Source organism: Aptenodytes forsteri, unplaced genomic scaffold (genome assembly GCF_000699145.1).
Source record: "Aptenodytes forsteri isolate BGI_AS27 unplaced genomic scaffold, ASM69914v1 Scaffold1, whole genome shotgun sequence".
Taxonomy (NCBI): domain Eukaryota; kingdom Metazoa; phylum Chordata; class Aves; order Sphenisciformes; family Spheniscidae; genus Aptenodytes; species Aptenodytes forsteri.
The window spans coordinates 7997966-8011597 of NW_008795035.1; the positions used below are offsets into that span (position 1 = coordinate 7997966).

The following is a 13632-nucleotide window of genomic DNA, read 5'->3' on the forward strand; positions in this document are numbered from 1 at the left end:
AACTCCAGGTCAGCAAGGTATAACAAAATGGGCTGACTTTTTTTTTTTTTTTTTTTTTTTTTTTTTTTTTTTTTTTTTTTTTTTTTTTTTTTTTTTTTTTTTTTTTTTTTTTTTTTTTTTTTTTTTTTTTTTTTTTTTTTTTTTTTTTTTTTTTTTTTTTTTTTTTTTTTTTTTTTTTTTTTTTTTTTTTTTTTTTTTTTTTTTTTTTTTTTTTTTTAACTTGTGCCTCTTAATTAGTGCCTTCCATTTCTTGTTTTCCTCTTCCCAGGTGGGAGAAGTGAAGCAGTACAGTGATATTGGCTTGCCTGTGTTGGTAATGAAGTATGGCAGACCTTGGAAAATACCACGCTTGGCTAAACTACAGGTGTTTTGAGCAGCTGGTTTGCCTGGCTGGTACCCCTCGGTGGGCTGAGCTGAGCAGGATGGCTGGACAGGGCAATACACCCCATGGTATCATATTCACAGCACACATTGTCTTCGGCCGCACAAAGGGAGATTGTAGGGAAGGTGTCCAGAAGTTGCAGTGTAGGACAAAAAGGGCCCCACAGGAGCATTTTAGGATTCACTAAGCCAGCTGAGACCTTCAGCCAAGTATCATGTCCCAGCTTCAGGCAATCTCTGTGGCTCGGAGAGAGAAGCCAAGCCTGGTACAGGGAGAGCAGTGTCTCTGCCAGCATCTCAGGTGTCCACCAAGAGCATCCTGGATGCTGTTGGGCTGGATGCTGCCCTGCAGCAGTGGCTGTGGCTAGCAAAGCCCAGTGCCACAGAGCAAGTCACGGGAAGATGGCCAGCAGAGCCCTGCTCTCTCCTCCACCAATGAGCCACCCCTTCCATGCTCATATATGACAGCAGAACATTTCGTGCTCTGTTTGCATTACAATATTTTGAAATCTTTGCTTTTCACAGTGTGTGCAAGGGAGAGAGTAACCCCTGAAACAGCCCTTGAGGGGCTGCTCAGCAGGGGATCCGGGCAGCCGATCTCCTTCCCCACCACCTCTGTACACAGCGAGCTGGGAGATGTGCTCTCAACTTGTCTTTCTCATGTCCAGCATCTCCAGCCCCGATGCCTGCCTTAATTTCAGGAGGAGACATGCACAGACCTGTCACTGGGGGCATGTAAAGCTAGATTGGATAAATGCATTTGAATAATAAGTTGTGATGCTTCGGATCAGTCCTGCTGTAGATGCAAAACATGGATGAGGTGGGAGCTAACAGGTCTTCTCCGCTTCCTAATTTCTGGGAATTTTTTTTTTTTCTTTTCACAGAGGTTGTGAACAAGCACTTATTCAGGGAGCAGCATTTATTTTTCTAAGTCCTTAGTCCAGTCCCTATCTGTCTTACAGCAAGTGTGAAGGAGTGTGAATCCCATTTGGAAGGCTCCTTCAGAGGAGACGTCTCTGAAAGGATGCATGGTTTGCACACTAATCCAGTCTGCTCCCACACCCCGCAGTGAACCCCATTAAAGCAGAGTCTTGTTAAATGCCAGTAGGCTTTAGGAATAAGCTAGACCTGCTGTTCCCTTGATGCACCAAAAAATGAAACAGCTCGCTGACTCTCAGGTTTGTCAAAGGAAAGAGGAGAGTGTCAGAGGAAGAATTGCTCTGACTTGGCCGTAGATGGTCTCCAGCAGTAGGGAGGAAAGGGACAACTGTCACAGCATTTCCAAAGGTTTGATGTTATGCGGTGCTGAGGGCTGTGCTTAGCCTAATGAAGGGATTTACATCACATCGTGCAAGTCTGAAAAATCTTTTTTGATGGCACCAAACATTCACGCGCTCTATTTCTTTTTCATTTATGTCTAATGCATTTGGGATTTTTTCAGGACTGGCAGAAATACGTGCTCCTGAGATACGTTTTCATTAAGGTGTATATTTCCAGGTAACAATATTTCTGCTGGAAGAGAATTTGGTTCTCTTTATGAGCATGTTCATTTGGATATCTGTGCAATGGAAGCAATAAAACAGAGCAATGAGCACGTGGCAGTTAAAATGTGTTTGACTAGGAGCCCAGCTCCCACTGAGCATCACAAAGTGGGTGACTGATTCTTTGTGAGCCCTTTGAAAATAGCAAGCTAAAGCAAGAAGGGGCTCTGCAGCCAACTAGATGCAGACCAATACTTGTATGTATTTATTTTTAACTGAGGATTGACGGGTCGTATGAGTGGCGTTGGTTTCTGAAGGGGCTTGGTCCCACCTATTCTTCATTATAGAATCAGTCTAGCGCCTGGTGCTGAGAACTTTGGCTCTCCGTTCCCACAGGTCTTGCTCAGGCAGGTCTGGCACCCATCCTTATGCAGTGGTGTCAGGCCATGGGAGTGACAAGGCTGTTGCTTGAGGAGGTCTCAGCTCCAGCATGCAAGTGACTGCGCTGAGTTGGCCTCATAGCTTCAGCCAGGTTACGCCACAGGGGGGACAAGGGGCTTCAGGGCACTCATGGGATCAGAGAGGGCTGGAACAGGGCCCCAGATCTGGCCTGGGTCACTGGGAGCCGGGAGAAGGCACACTGTGAGGATGAGGTCTCCATAAGTCACCCAGGAGGCTGGTGGCACGGTCTGGTTAAAACAGAGGTGTTGGGTGGTCTCAACAGAAAGCCCAAGATGAAGACAGTGGTGGGAATCCTGTCCAGATCATTCAGCTCAGTCCCCACCTGAGAAGGACAGGGGAAGTCCCTTGGCAACGTGGAGATGGAGGAGACCTTCTCTATGCACTGCTAACACCTGACTCGTAAAAAAAAAAGTAGAGATGTATTTAATGCAACCTGTAGGCTGCATGCTGCTTTGATGACGGAGACCAGATGTCTTTGACGGCTGGTTAGATTGCGCAGGTATTATTAATTGGGTTGGTTAGGAGCTTTTTTGCCGGAATGATTTTACTGTCACAGTAGGGCAGCAATGACGATGGATGTGAAAAGCCCTTCACAGGCATCAGGACATCTCCCTTCTGGATGGGGTGGGATGCGAACGGCGCAGCAGTGTCTCCGTTCAGAGCCCTTCAGAGCAGGATCTCTTGACTGTTGAACAATGCTTGGCAAAGAGGAGCTGGGTTTATAAATAATGCATTTCCTTTGTCTTGCAGGAGTTCTGGAGGCAGAGGTACAATCAGATCAGCTGTGAACAGCTTACATAGCAAATCTAATAGGTTTGTAAATTAGATTTTGTGTTCATTTGTTTTTGCTGTAAGGCAGCTATTAATCTGCTTCTCCTCTTCGCTGGATAGTGCTGCTCTTATTTAGCAAATGTATCTGTTTCTTTTCACTTCTGCTTTGCATTTTCTTAATCGTTTCTCCCCCTCCTTCCCCCAGCTCAGTGCAATAATCATTTGCAAATAACCAAGGATCTGCAAGTTGCGGTGATTGAGAGAATGAGAAAGAGAGAGTTACTTATTGGGAAAATAAGTCAGTGATAGAGTTGCCATTTTCGTAGTTTTACTACGTTTTATTAGAAGAGCAATCGCTGTCTTTGGCATCAGAACTTCACTCGGTTTTATCGTAATGCACTTCAGTAACATCGCTCCATTGCAGACTCATTTCATGGCACCGCAGCTTCATTCAGTGTCTCTCTCTCTTATTTTTACAATTATTTCATGTCAGCCCAGCATTGCCAAGTGACATGGTTGCAAAGCCTGGTGACACCACACGAGAAAGGAAGGGTGATGTCATTCTGTGATGATGTCACCACAAATGATCAAAACACAGAAAATGGGCAAAACCAAAAAAGTTGTAGTTATTCCCAAGATTTCTTTACCCTATTCCCTTTATGATTTTTGACACCTTATAAGTAAGCTTTGCAAGACACGAGGTGATACGGCAAAATGCAAGATGCAAACAAATCCAACAGGCTCGACTGGCAGCCTCTGGAGAGGTACTGTACAAACACACACAAGGACACTGGCAGCCAGCATTTATAAACACATTTCCTTGCCTTTCTGAAACATTACATAGTGTGAGCCACAGTGGGTCCTCAGGAGCTCCTGCCCTGGGCTGGAGATGTGCTCCCGGGAGCTGGATGTTGTCCATGTGCTTGGGCCGCCAGCTCCGCCTCATCTCTCACTCTTCTCCCTCCTTGAGGTTTACATGCTTTTTATAAACGTATTTATTTACAAACCATTTCCCAGCTGGAAAAAGCCCTTTGCACTGGAGAGGGAGATTCCCTTTAACTGATAGCGAATGCTTTGGCTGTGTATTTTTCAGAGTGCTCTGAAGTGTGAAGGGTTTTTTGGGGCTGCAGACACATGCGCAGCTTCTTGATGAGATGCTTGGGTATTCTCTTTGGAGGGCGGCTGGCTGGAATCAAATATTCGGCGTCTCCCTTAATTCATGTCATTTGATGTAAATGGCACTGGAGTGCTGGGGCTGATTTGCTTCTTAGAGCAGGGATTAGAAGCTGGGGTCTCCCAGTAATCATCTCCAACCCACAGCATCTGGCTGTTGCCCATCCCCCTGCTCATTTCTGGGTCCGGAGCAGGCAATGCGGATGCTGAAATCCTCATGCTCTCTTCTAACGGGGGAAAAGTTATCAGCGAGCCAGTCTCCCCCTGTCCAGTACGGGATGCTCATAGCCCAATCTCACAAGCAGCACCCAACAGCTCAGCTAAATTAATTTCTCCTTTGGGTGAAGTGAAGGTTGCACTCCTCTGATGAGGATTTTAACCCGCTCCAGGAGCTGAGCTGGCTCCACTTTGGGGTGCTCGTGTGCGACCATGAGGCAGCAGGTCGGCAACCTTGGCTGCCAATGTAGGAAATGTCTCGGTGAATTTTGGGGGCTCCCTGGGGCTCTGGGGTGCCTTGTCTGTGAGTGTGCATCTGCCAGCCTGTCCTTGCAGAGCCTGCTTGTGTTTTTGTGTGCATGCATTTCAACAGCTAGATGTGTAAGATTCTGTTTTCTGTAGAGCTGTGCTCGGCTGTAAGTCTGTGTTCGTGTAAGCGAACAGGTATTTAAGGATTTGTGTCTGTCTGCTTGAGTGTAGCAGAATGCAAACAGGCTTTCAGTTCTTGTTTAGCTAATAACTACAATTTTGCCTTTCTGATGAAATTTGAATTCCAGCAGCCAGAGCCAAAGACAGTGATTAGAAGTGTCATTGGGATGCTAACGGATCCTGTCTCTCTTCCTCTCCCTGTCTTTCTTTTCTCTAGAGCTGAAGTAGTAATAAATGATTCTTCGTCTCCAGCTGTTGTTGATAGAAGTAATGAAAGCATTAAGCACAACATTAAACCAGCCTCATCCAAATGGAGACACAACCAGACACTCTCTTTGAAGATCAGGTACTGGTAATTACCTATAGGACAAGAGACAGATTTGGTCCTCTCCAGTGCAAGCTGGCAAATTGCCTCTGTATATCATCTCAAGAAGTCGAGGAAGAAATAAAAGGCTTATCTCCTGCTGAGCTAGGCTTCATATCTGTAAGCGATCGCTTGGAAATGAATTCCCGGCTGAACCAGCTGGCCTTGCAATGACGAAAGAAGGAGCACTTGAGCCCCCATTTTCCAGGCCAAGTGGAATTAGTGTGCGCTGGCAGTGGGTTGTGGAGGGGGGAAGGAGACCGTGTCCCCAGGGTAAATGCAGGGACCCCCCACTAATGGGCTGGCCGTGCTAGCCTGCCCCAGGAAGGGATGGGTGGAGAAGGAGCAGGTGTTAAGATGGAGATATCTGTTTGAAAGCTGTTCCTGGAGAGCATCAGTCAGACCGAGGGCAGGCAGGAGGCAAGAGTTCGTCTTATGTACAACCCAATTTATCTCTGTACCTCACCTGATGGGGCTGTTTTCTTCCCTGTCCTCAGGAAACAGATTCTGAAGTTCCTGGATGCGGAGAAGGACATTTCGGTGCTGAAGGGGACACTGAAGCCGGGGGACGTCATCCACTATGTCTTTGACAGGGACAGCACCATGAATGTCTCGCAGAACCTGTACGAGCTGCTGCCCCGTACCTCGCCCCTCAAGGGCAAGCAGTTCCCCACCTGCGCCATCGTGGGCAACTCGGGGGTCCTGCTCAGCAGCGGCTGCGGCCCCGAGATTGACGCGCACAGCTTCGTGATAAGGTAGGGGCCCACGCCCTGCCGCACGATGGGGCTGGGAGGGTTTGGGGAGGGTTTGGAAAGGTGGAAAGTCCCAATCCATATGGTACAGCGCAGCCTTGCAGCCCCGTGTGCACACATAGAGTTCACCGATGCGAATGTCCTGCTGCAAACTCTTCTACCAACCACCAAGTGCTCCCCCACTGTCCTTGCAGATGTACCCCATGTGTTCTCACGGTGCACCGTTAACCCCCCAGGGCACCATTAACCCCCAGCACCCCCAGACCCAAGCACTCACTCCTCTTTTCCCACATACTTACCCTTTGCAAATAAACCCTGTCCTGGATTCTCCCATGGACACAAGCTCGATCCTTCCCCAGGTCAATTCTGCCCTCAAGCACCGGGTGCACCACGCGGTGCCCTGGCACCACACTTGTGCACGCTTGGGTCTGATGCTCCCCTGTGACCACTCCATCCCCAGCACCGATGTCCCCGCAGAGGCACTGTCCCATGGACCTGCAGCAGCAGATCCTGACCCCCACCGGGGCACACACCGAATTTGCTACAGAAGATGCTTGAAGTGGAGAGGAGGAGCGTGCCTGCCCTCCCATCCCCGACACCTGCGTACATCTGTTAGCTGAGGGGCTGTAGGAGTCCACTGATGATTTATGTATGTGCAGACATTTGCTTTCTGGCGAGTCTATTATGAAGACAGCCCAATCCATCAGCGGCTCACAGAGGCGGTCCCTGGCATGACGTGGGAACAAGGATAATGTCACCTCTGCCCCCCACTCAAGCCCAGCTGCTCCAGCCTGCCTGGCTGCTAGCAGCTCTGTCCTGTCCGTGGGGAATGGGGCGTTATCGTTTGCATCCTTAAGTGTAACCAGAGTGAGCAAAGGGAAAAATTGCTTATTGCAGTTCTGGCAAAGTTTAGGGAGGGGCTTTCATGTCAGGCAGCAAATTTGCAGGAGGAAAGCGTTTCTGGATGTAAGGATTGGGATTTTGAGCAACCTCTCCCCAGCCGTGTATGCTAGTGCAGGTCTGGCATGGATGTGCTCTTCCCACCATAGGTTATCTGAGCCGTCACTTGAACCTGCATCTTCCTGAAGAAGGTTTGCTCCATCCAGGCAGGCTTTTCAGCGGGGTTGGCAGTGACCAGTGATGGGCACTGTGTCCAGGGTACAGCTTCGCTCTTCAGATCCAATGTTTATTTTCAGCGATTTTACTCCTGTGATGAGTGAATCAGAAGGTCCCCGCGTGCCAGTAGCTGGATTTTCTTTACACCATTCTCTTAGTTTCCCCATCCGTAAAGTAGGGAAAACAGTAGTAATGGCTGATTATCAAGGCAGATGGTTAGGATGCAATTCCTGCTCATTAAATACTGTAACTTCACTGTAAAACGCTGCAGGAGAGCACACAGTGTGCAAACACACGGGTACCCTCTGGTTTTCATCATGCTGGGGGAGCATCTCTCTGCATCCCCCCATCAGCTGGTCCCCAGTGCCATTTACCCAGCGCCATGTGCATGGCACAGCCACGGCTTAACGGCTGCGGATCCCCCCTCGAGGAGCTGTAGGAAACCACCGTATAACAAGGGTGATTTGTTGGCAGTTTATCCCGCAGCCCCTCAGTCCTCATCCCTGGCGTGACACAGGAGCTCGTGGCACAGGAGCTCCCGGGGGACCATGTGTGCCCGTATCTGCATGCACAGCCTGAGAAGAGGCACCAATTAATACTGCAGAAAGAGATGTTTTTTGAAGGTCACAGCCTCCAGACAGCCAAATCCTGTGGAAACCATGTCCTGGCATCCACCTCCCGCTGGTGTCATTATCGCTGCTGGTGCCACCGGGTCTGCTGTTAGCAGAGACTCACCAGGGTCTTAGAGATAATATTACCCCAGCAGGACTAGAATTAAGAGGCAAGCGCTTTCCTTGCGTGGGAAAGGCCGTTTCATTTCAAATCTGCCATGGCAGCAAAAACGGGAGGTTTGTTGCTACATGTTATTTTTGAACCGCACCAGAAGAGATACCGATCCGTACAAACCCACCCACCAGACACCAAAGTTATGTCTGTTATTAGCATGGCCCTAGAGGAATATGTGCACACGTGCCAGCATGTTGAGGAATGATGATGGCTTATTGTTACCAGGTCAGAGCCTCTCTAGTTTATTGCAGAGACTCATTCTCCCTCCTCCTCCTCCCAAAAGCGAGGGCGAACAGGCACATCTGTCACTGGCCTCGGCTTTTGGCATCAAACACCCCTCACGTTTGTCACTGCCCTCTCTCACGTCCATTGTAAAGGGCTGTTCAGTGTTTCCCTTCACAGGTGCAATCTGGCCCCTGTCCAAGAGTACTCACAGGACGTGGGCATGAAGACAGACCTGGTGACTATGAACCCCTCGGTCATCCAACGGGCCTTCGAGGACCTGGTGAATGAGACTTGGAGGGAGAAGCTGCTGCAACGCCTCCACAGCCTCAACGGCAGCATCCTCTGGATCCCGGCGTTCATGGCCAAGGGGGGCAAGGAGCGAGTGGAGTGGGTGAACGAGCTCATCCTGAAGCATCACATCAACGTCAGGACTGCCTACCCCTCACTGCGCCTGCTGCACGCTGTCCGAGGGTGAGAGCGTTTCTGGTGTGCTTGGAGCCAGGATTTCGTGAGCTTCCTGAGCTGGAGAGCGATCAATGGGTTTGTGCTGAGGCAAATGGCGTGAGCTGTTTCTTTCTGCAGACTGTGAGGAGGACTCCATGGGTGGTGGCTGGTCCCTAGATGAGAATTGGAGACCACCTCTCAAGCAGGGGCTCCCTGCTCTGCTCTTTGAGTGTGAGGTCTTTTAGCCATGCAATATAGTGAGCCTAAGTCTTCCAGCACTTTGCTGGCTGTAAGCCTGGGTGTCACCATGATAACTCCCCAACCTACAGTTAGGGCTCTCCTTGGAGAAATGTGCGTGTATTGTGGTTTGCTGAGCTAGTGACAAGGTTTGTCACCTTGTGCTTGAGTGACACATGCAAATCTCGCATAGCTCCTCAGGTCAGGGACCTCATGGCAGCCTGGATGGGCTCAGTGGTGGCAGAGGACCAAGGCTGTTCATGAGTAGCCTGGATGTTCCTGTAATGGTACTAATTGCACTGCTCATCTTAAATTACCTGCCCAGGGAAGGGACTGACATGGTCTGGTCCTACTGGTCAGATAAATAGGGCAGGGTGGTGGTGAATGGATTTATTGGGAGGGACGGAAGGGGTCTTTTTGCTCCCTTATTGCAACTTCAGGCATGTGGGAGACACAGGTGTGGTGGGGATGGGGAGGTTATAAAAGAAAGAGAGCTCCAGGGGTGAGACTTCCATGTAAATAGGTTGAGGATGGGGTAGGCTCTTGCTTTCTTGCTTTATTTCTCTGGGGTTAGTCATGATTCCTTAGGCATTTAGGGAGCCTAGGCAGGCGGTGACTTATGCTGGAGATGGCTTAGTGGCAGTAGTTGTCCTCTCCAATCCTGACTAGACTCTGTTGATCTCCCGGGGTGGGAATTCAGTCATGTAGCTGGTGCTCCCCCCCTCTAAGCCTCAGCAGTAATGTTTCTTGATCGCTTTGAGCACTTCTTCCCCTACACACCTCTGAGCCTGAGCTCTTCTGGCCAGTTGGTCCATGCTGGGTGTTCCTCTGTCCCAGCTCAGGTTGTGTGTCAGTGCAGGAGGTGGGCACGGGACAGATTTTGGGGTCATTTGCCACAGGAGCAAGCCTAAGGGGGTGCTCCAGGGAGAGGGGTGTGAAGGGCGGCTCTGCAGGCAGGCTGGGAGGAGTGGAGGCTCTGGTGCTGCGGTGCATTGCAGGCAGCAATAACGGGCAAGAAGAACCATGCCTGCCCCAAGTGTCTGTTTGAGGCTTCCCTGGGCCGGAGAGGCATCTTACAGAGAAAGCTGGCTTTGAGGTAAAGAAAGAGAAGGAAACAATACCACAACTCACAGAAAGGAGGGGAGGGGTGGAGAAAAAAACCCCACAACCCAAATTCTGAGCTATTTCTAGCTGTAATTGACTTACTTTCATCTGTCAAAATAGAATTAAGCTCGTGCATTGCAGCAGCAATAACGGGCAAGAAGAACCATGCCTGCCCCAAGTGTCTGTGTTTGAGGCTTCCCTGGGCCGGAGAGGCATCTTACAGAGAAAGCTGGCTTTGAGGTAAAGAAAGAGAAGGAAACAATACCACAACTCACAGAAAGGAGGGGAGGGGTGGAGAAAAAAACCCCACAACCCAAATTCTGAGCTATTTCTAGCTGTAATTGACTTACTTTCATCTGTCAAAATAGAATTAAGCTCCTGTAATAAACCCTTTAAATCAACAGGCTGCTAATCCTGTGCTGGCAACCATTCACGGTGCCAGAAACTTCCCGTAGGAAGGTTTGTGGAGGGATTGGCAACGGCTGGGCATCGCTTTCCCACAGGGGAAGAGGAGGATGCCTTGATAAGCTCTGCTGCTGAGATTATCTTCCAACTCGCGGCACCTTCCTGGCCCTCCTGTGCTGCAGCCCTGCAGTCCAGCTGGGCTGACTGGCACTCTGATTGTCCCCGTGCATCTCCCACAGAGCAGTGTTGGAGCCACCACTGGTGGCTGGCACGTCCTGCCTGGCTGGAGGGGATGCAGGGATTTTGAGACAAGCCCAAGGGTTCAGCACTGTCTCTCCGTGCATGGAGTGATGCACCCCTCTCCCCCATGGCTTGGAGTAGTGTCTTCCTTTTGCACGTGTTAGTGTCCCCATGGGTTTTAATGGGGTCCCATGCAAGGAACATGGATTTGGGCTTCTGAAAACCTACTGGGGCTCAGAGGGACGTGACCAGTCAGACCAGCAACCGAGTGAAGTAGCCAATGTTGGTGCGTGTCTGGGATGGATATGGTACCAGCGTGTGGTCGGATGCTGGATGATGCTGATGACAGGCTCTAAGTACCCAGTCTGAGCTACAGCCGAGACCTCGATCCTGTCCTTTGGGCTGGTCACTGTGCTGTGGGGCAGTAGGGAAAGGTGGGTCATGGCTGCACTGAGGCAGCACTAATTCAATAATAAGTGCAGAAGCCAGTGCTAATCCTCGTCAGGGGTTGCTCTCTAAGCCAAGGGAGCTGCTGCCTGACCTGTCCTGCTCTCACACTTGTCAGCAGGAAAACAAGGATGCCTACTAATTAACGATTAATATAATATAATATATAATAATATAATCAAAACTGCAGCCCCCTCAGAAAGCCAGAACTGATGGGAGCACTTCAACGCCTACCCAGTGTGTTGTGGCCTGGCCAAGGAGCCATGCAGAGGGACCACCCAGGGCTGGGGGGCAAAGGGCTGTGCTGTTCTGGGGGAAGGCTAGAGTCAATGTTAACCCTTTCCTTGGTGCAGCCTCCTCAGGTTTGGACTTGGATGGATTTAAGAGTGATTCAGGCAGTATTGAATGAACTGGCCACAGCTGAGGGAGGAGGGTGTGCTGATGCTCTTGGTGCTATATAGGAAGTCTCTCAGGTACCTATAGGGTTGCCTTGACCATCTGCTCAGGGTAATTGATATGATGTAGTTTGGGACGAAGAAGGAGTCTTTCCTCAGGTCAAACTGACCGGAATCACCGGGAGTTTACTTATTCATCTTCTGTGATACTGTCTAATTCCTACGATCATCCTATATTTTTGCTTATGAGCTCCTTGCTGTTACAGGGATATGGTCTCCAACGACTTCCTCGCTCTCTCCAGCTCTCTCTGCAGCACATGCCAGTTCGTAGCATTACACTTTTCTTTGACAGATCTGAGATTTGTGAAACAAATACATTTTGTGGCATGTAGCATGCAGCAGACAATCAACAATCCACAAAGCCCCACAGAACATCCCTCTGTGCTGCAGTGGGCTGCAGTTGCAGAGATGTCCCGTCTTCTCCTTTGCTGGATAAAGCTACCCTTTATAATCTATCCTAAGTTGATTTGGAATCACAAAGAAATGGAGGAAGTCTTTCAGCCAAGACACTCTTTTTTATATTCTTTTTTTTTTTTCCAAGGAATAGCACTTTCTACAAAGGCTAACATCTCAGCCAACTTCAATTTGGCTACAAAAGCTTTGCCTTTTCTCTTCTTCCTTCACTACCAGCGAAAGACATTTTTGAGTTCTTGACTCCTTCTTGAACCGCAGTATTTATTGTCCTGCTCTGCTTTCTCCCAGACCAGAATGCATTTCAGTGGCAATTGAGCATTTTTTCCTATAATTTTCAGTGCATTTGGGGCATTTGTAGAGTGTGCATTGCTGAGATGAGTAAAAAGCATTTGGTTTTGTTGTCCTTAACAGCATCATTTGAGACATCACCCTCCTAGCTGTGAGGGTGCCTTAAATGTTTGCTGGTAGCTTTTTGTGTTGATGATTCTGGATAATCTGTGCAATAGGACGGAGGCTCTTCTTACACGGTTAAACTCACCATCTTCACGCCAGGAGGGGAGAGAGCCATCAGCATTTTGATGGAGGAGCTCAGAAGGAAGCCAAGTCACTACCTAAGGCTAAGGAGGAAAGCTGTGCCATGGCAGGGAGCCAGCTCGCAGGGACGGGGACGGTGCCATGCGTTTCGGGGGTGCGTGACTCACACTTCGGAGCGATTCTATAAAATGTCTCCTGAGCAATTCATCTGGCAAGTGCAGTGCTCATCTCCTGGCTGGGAAGCAAGCAAGCCCCTTATAAGTCATCTGTTAGTGTCTCCAAAAAGCCTTGTAATCCCTATTGCCAAGCAGCTTTTGTCAGAGAAATAACATGAAATGCAGGAAGCAAGGGAAAATAATTGTGTCTGGAGGTTTGACTATCACTCCTTGCGGAGAATTCATGGACACGTTTCAGTTTGCCTTGTATAATCTAGTCTAGCATTTCTCACTGTGTCCGTCACAAGGGTCTCTTGGCAGTAACCAATTCTAATCCCAGAAGATTTTGTTAAGAGCTTCTTGAAAGAAAAAAAAATAAAAAAAATCAATAAACCTTCCAGCTCCTTGGCTAGGTCTTCCGTTAGGTTTAACATCCAAATAGCCCTGACAGTTCGCGTGTGCTCTTCACAACAGTGATCGCCTTGCTCAGGGTCCGTAGCTTGCATAGTGCAGCTCTGCCACGCAGCCTCAGAAGTGCAACCTGGTGGGACATAAGGTGGATTCATCTTTGCCTCAGATATCTCTCTGGGTCCTCACACCCAAACAACATCTAAGCCTTTGCTGATTTTTCAGGTCAATGCTGCTCAGACACTGCCTTTCCGATCTGTGAGCCATGGTGGAAACCCTCCCCTGGTTCCTCCTTGCCTGGCGTCCTGATTATGCTGCATCCTTTCCAACAGCCCTGCCTTACTTGTAGCCATGCAGGACAAAACGTGTACAGGTTATTCTCCTAACCTGTTGCTTTGATTGCATCACCCCGCTCTTTCATAGACCCATAGAATCATTGAGGTTGGAAAAGACCTCTAAGATCATCGAGTCCAACCGTCGACCCAACACCACCATGCCCGCTAAACCATGTCCCTAAGTGCCTCATCTACACATCTCTTAAATACCTCCAGGGATGGGGACTCAACCACTTCCCTGGGCAGCCTGTTCCAATGTTTAACCACTCTTTCAGTAAAGAAATTTTTCCTCACGTCC

The 13632-nt window shown here is 49.2% G+C and overlaps 1 protein-coding gene across 1 annotated transcript in view; it reads left to right on the top strand.

Annotated features, from left to right (window-relative positions):
- Positions 1-268: 268 nt before the first annotated feature.
- The window catches only part of ST8SIA2 (ST8 alpha-N-acetyl-neuraminide alpha-2,8-sialyltransferase 2), a 23140-nt gene continuing 9776 nt past the window's right edge, over positions 269-13632 (top strand). Inside the window, exons 1-5 of the mRNA XM_009276584.2 lie at positions 269-364; positions 3075-3137; positions 5131-5259; positions 5775-6032; positions 8334-8627. Of these exons, the coding sequence (XP_009274859.1) occupies positions 324-364; positions 3075-3137; positions 5131-5259; positions 5775-6032; positions 8334-8627 (785 nt within the window). The 5' untranslated portion in view covers positions 269-323. The remainder of the gene's footprint in view (positions 365-3074; positions 3138-5130; positions 5260-5774; positions 6033-8333; positions 8628-13632) is intronic.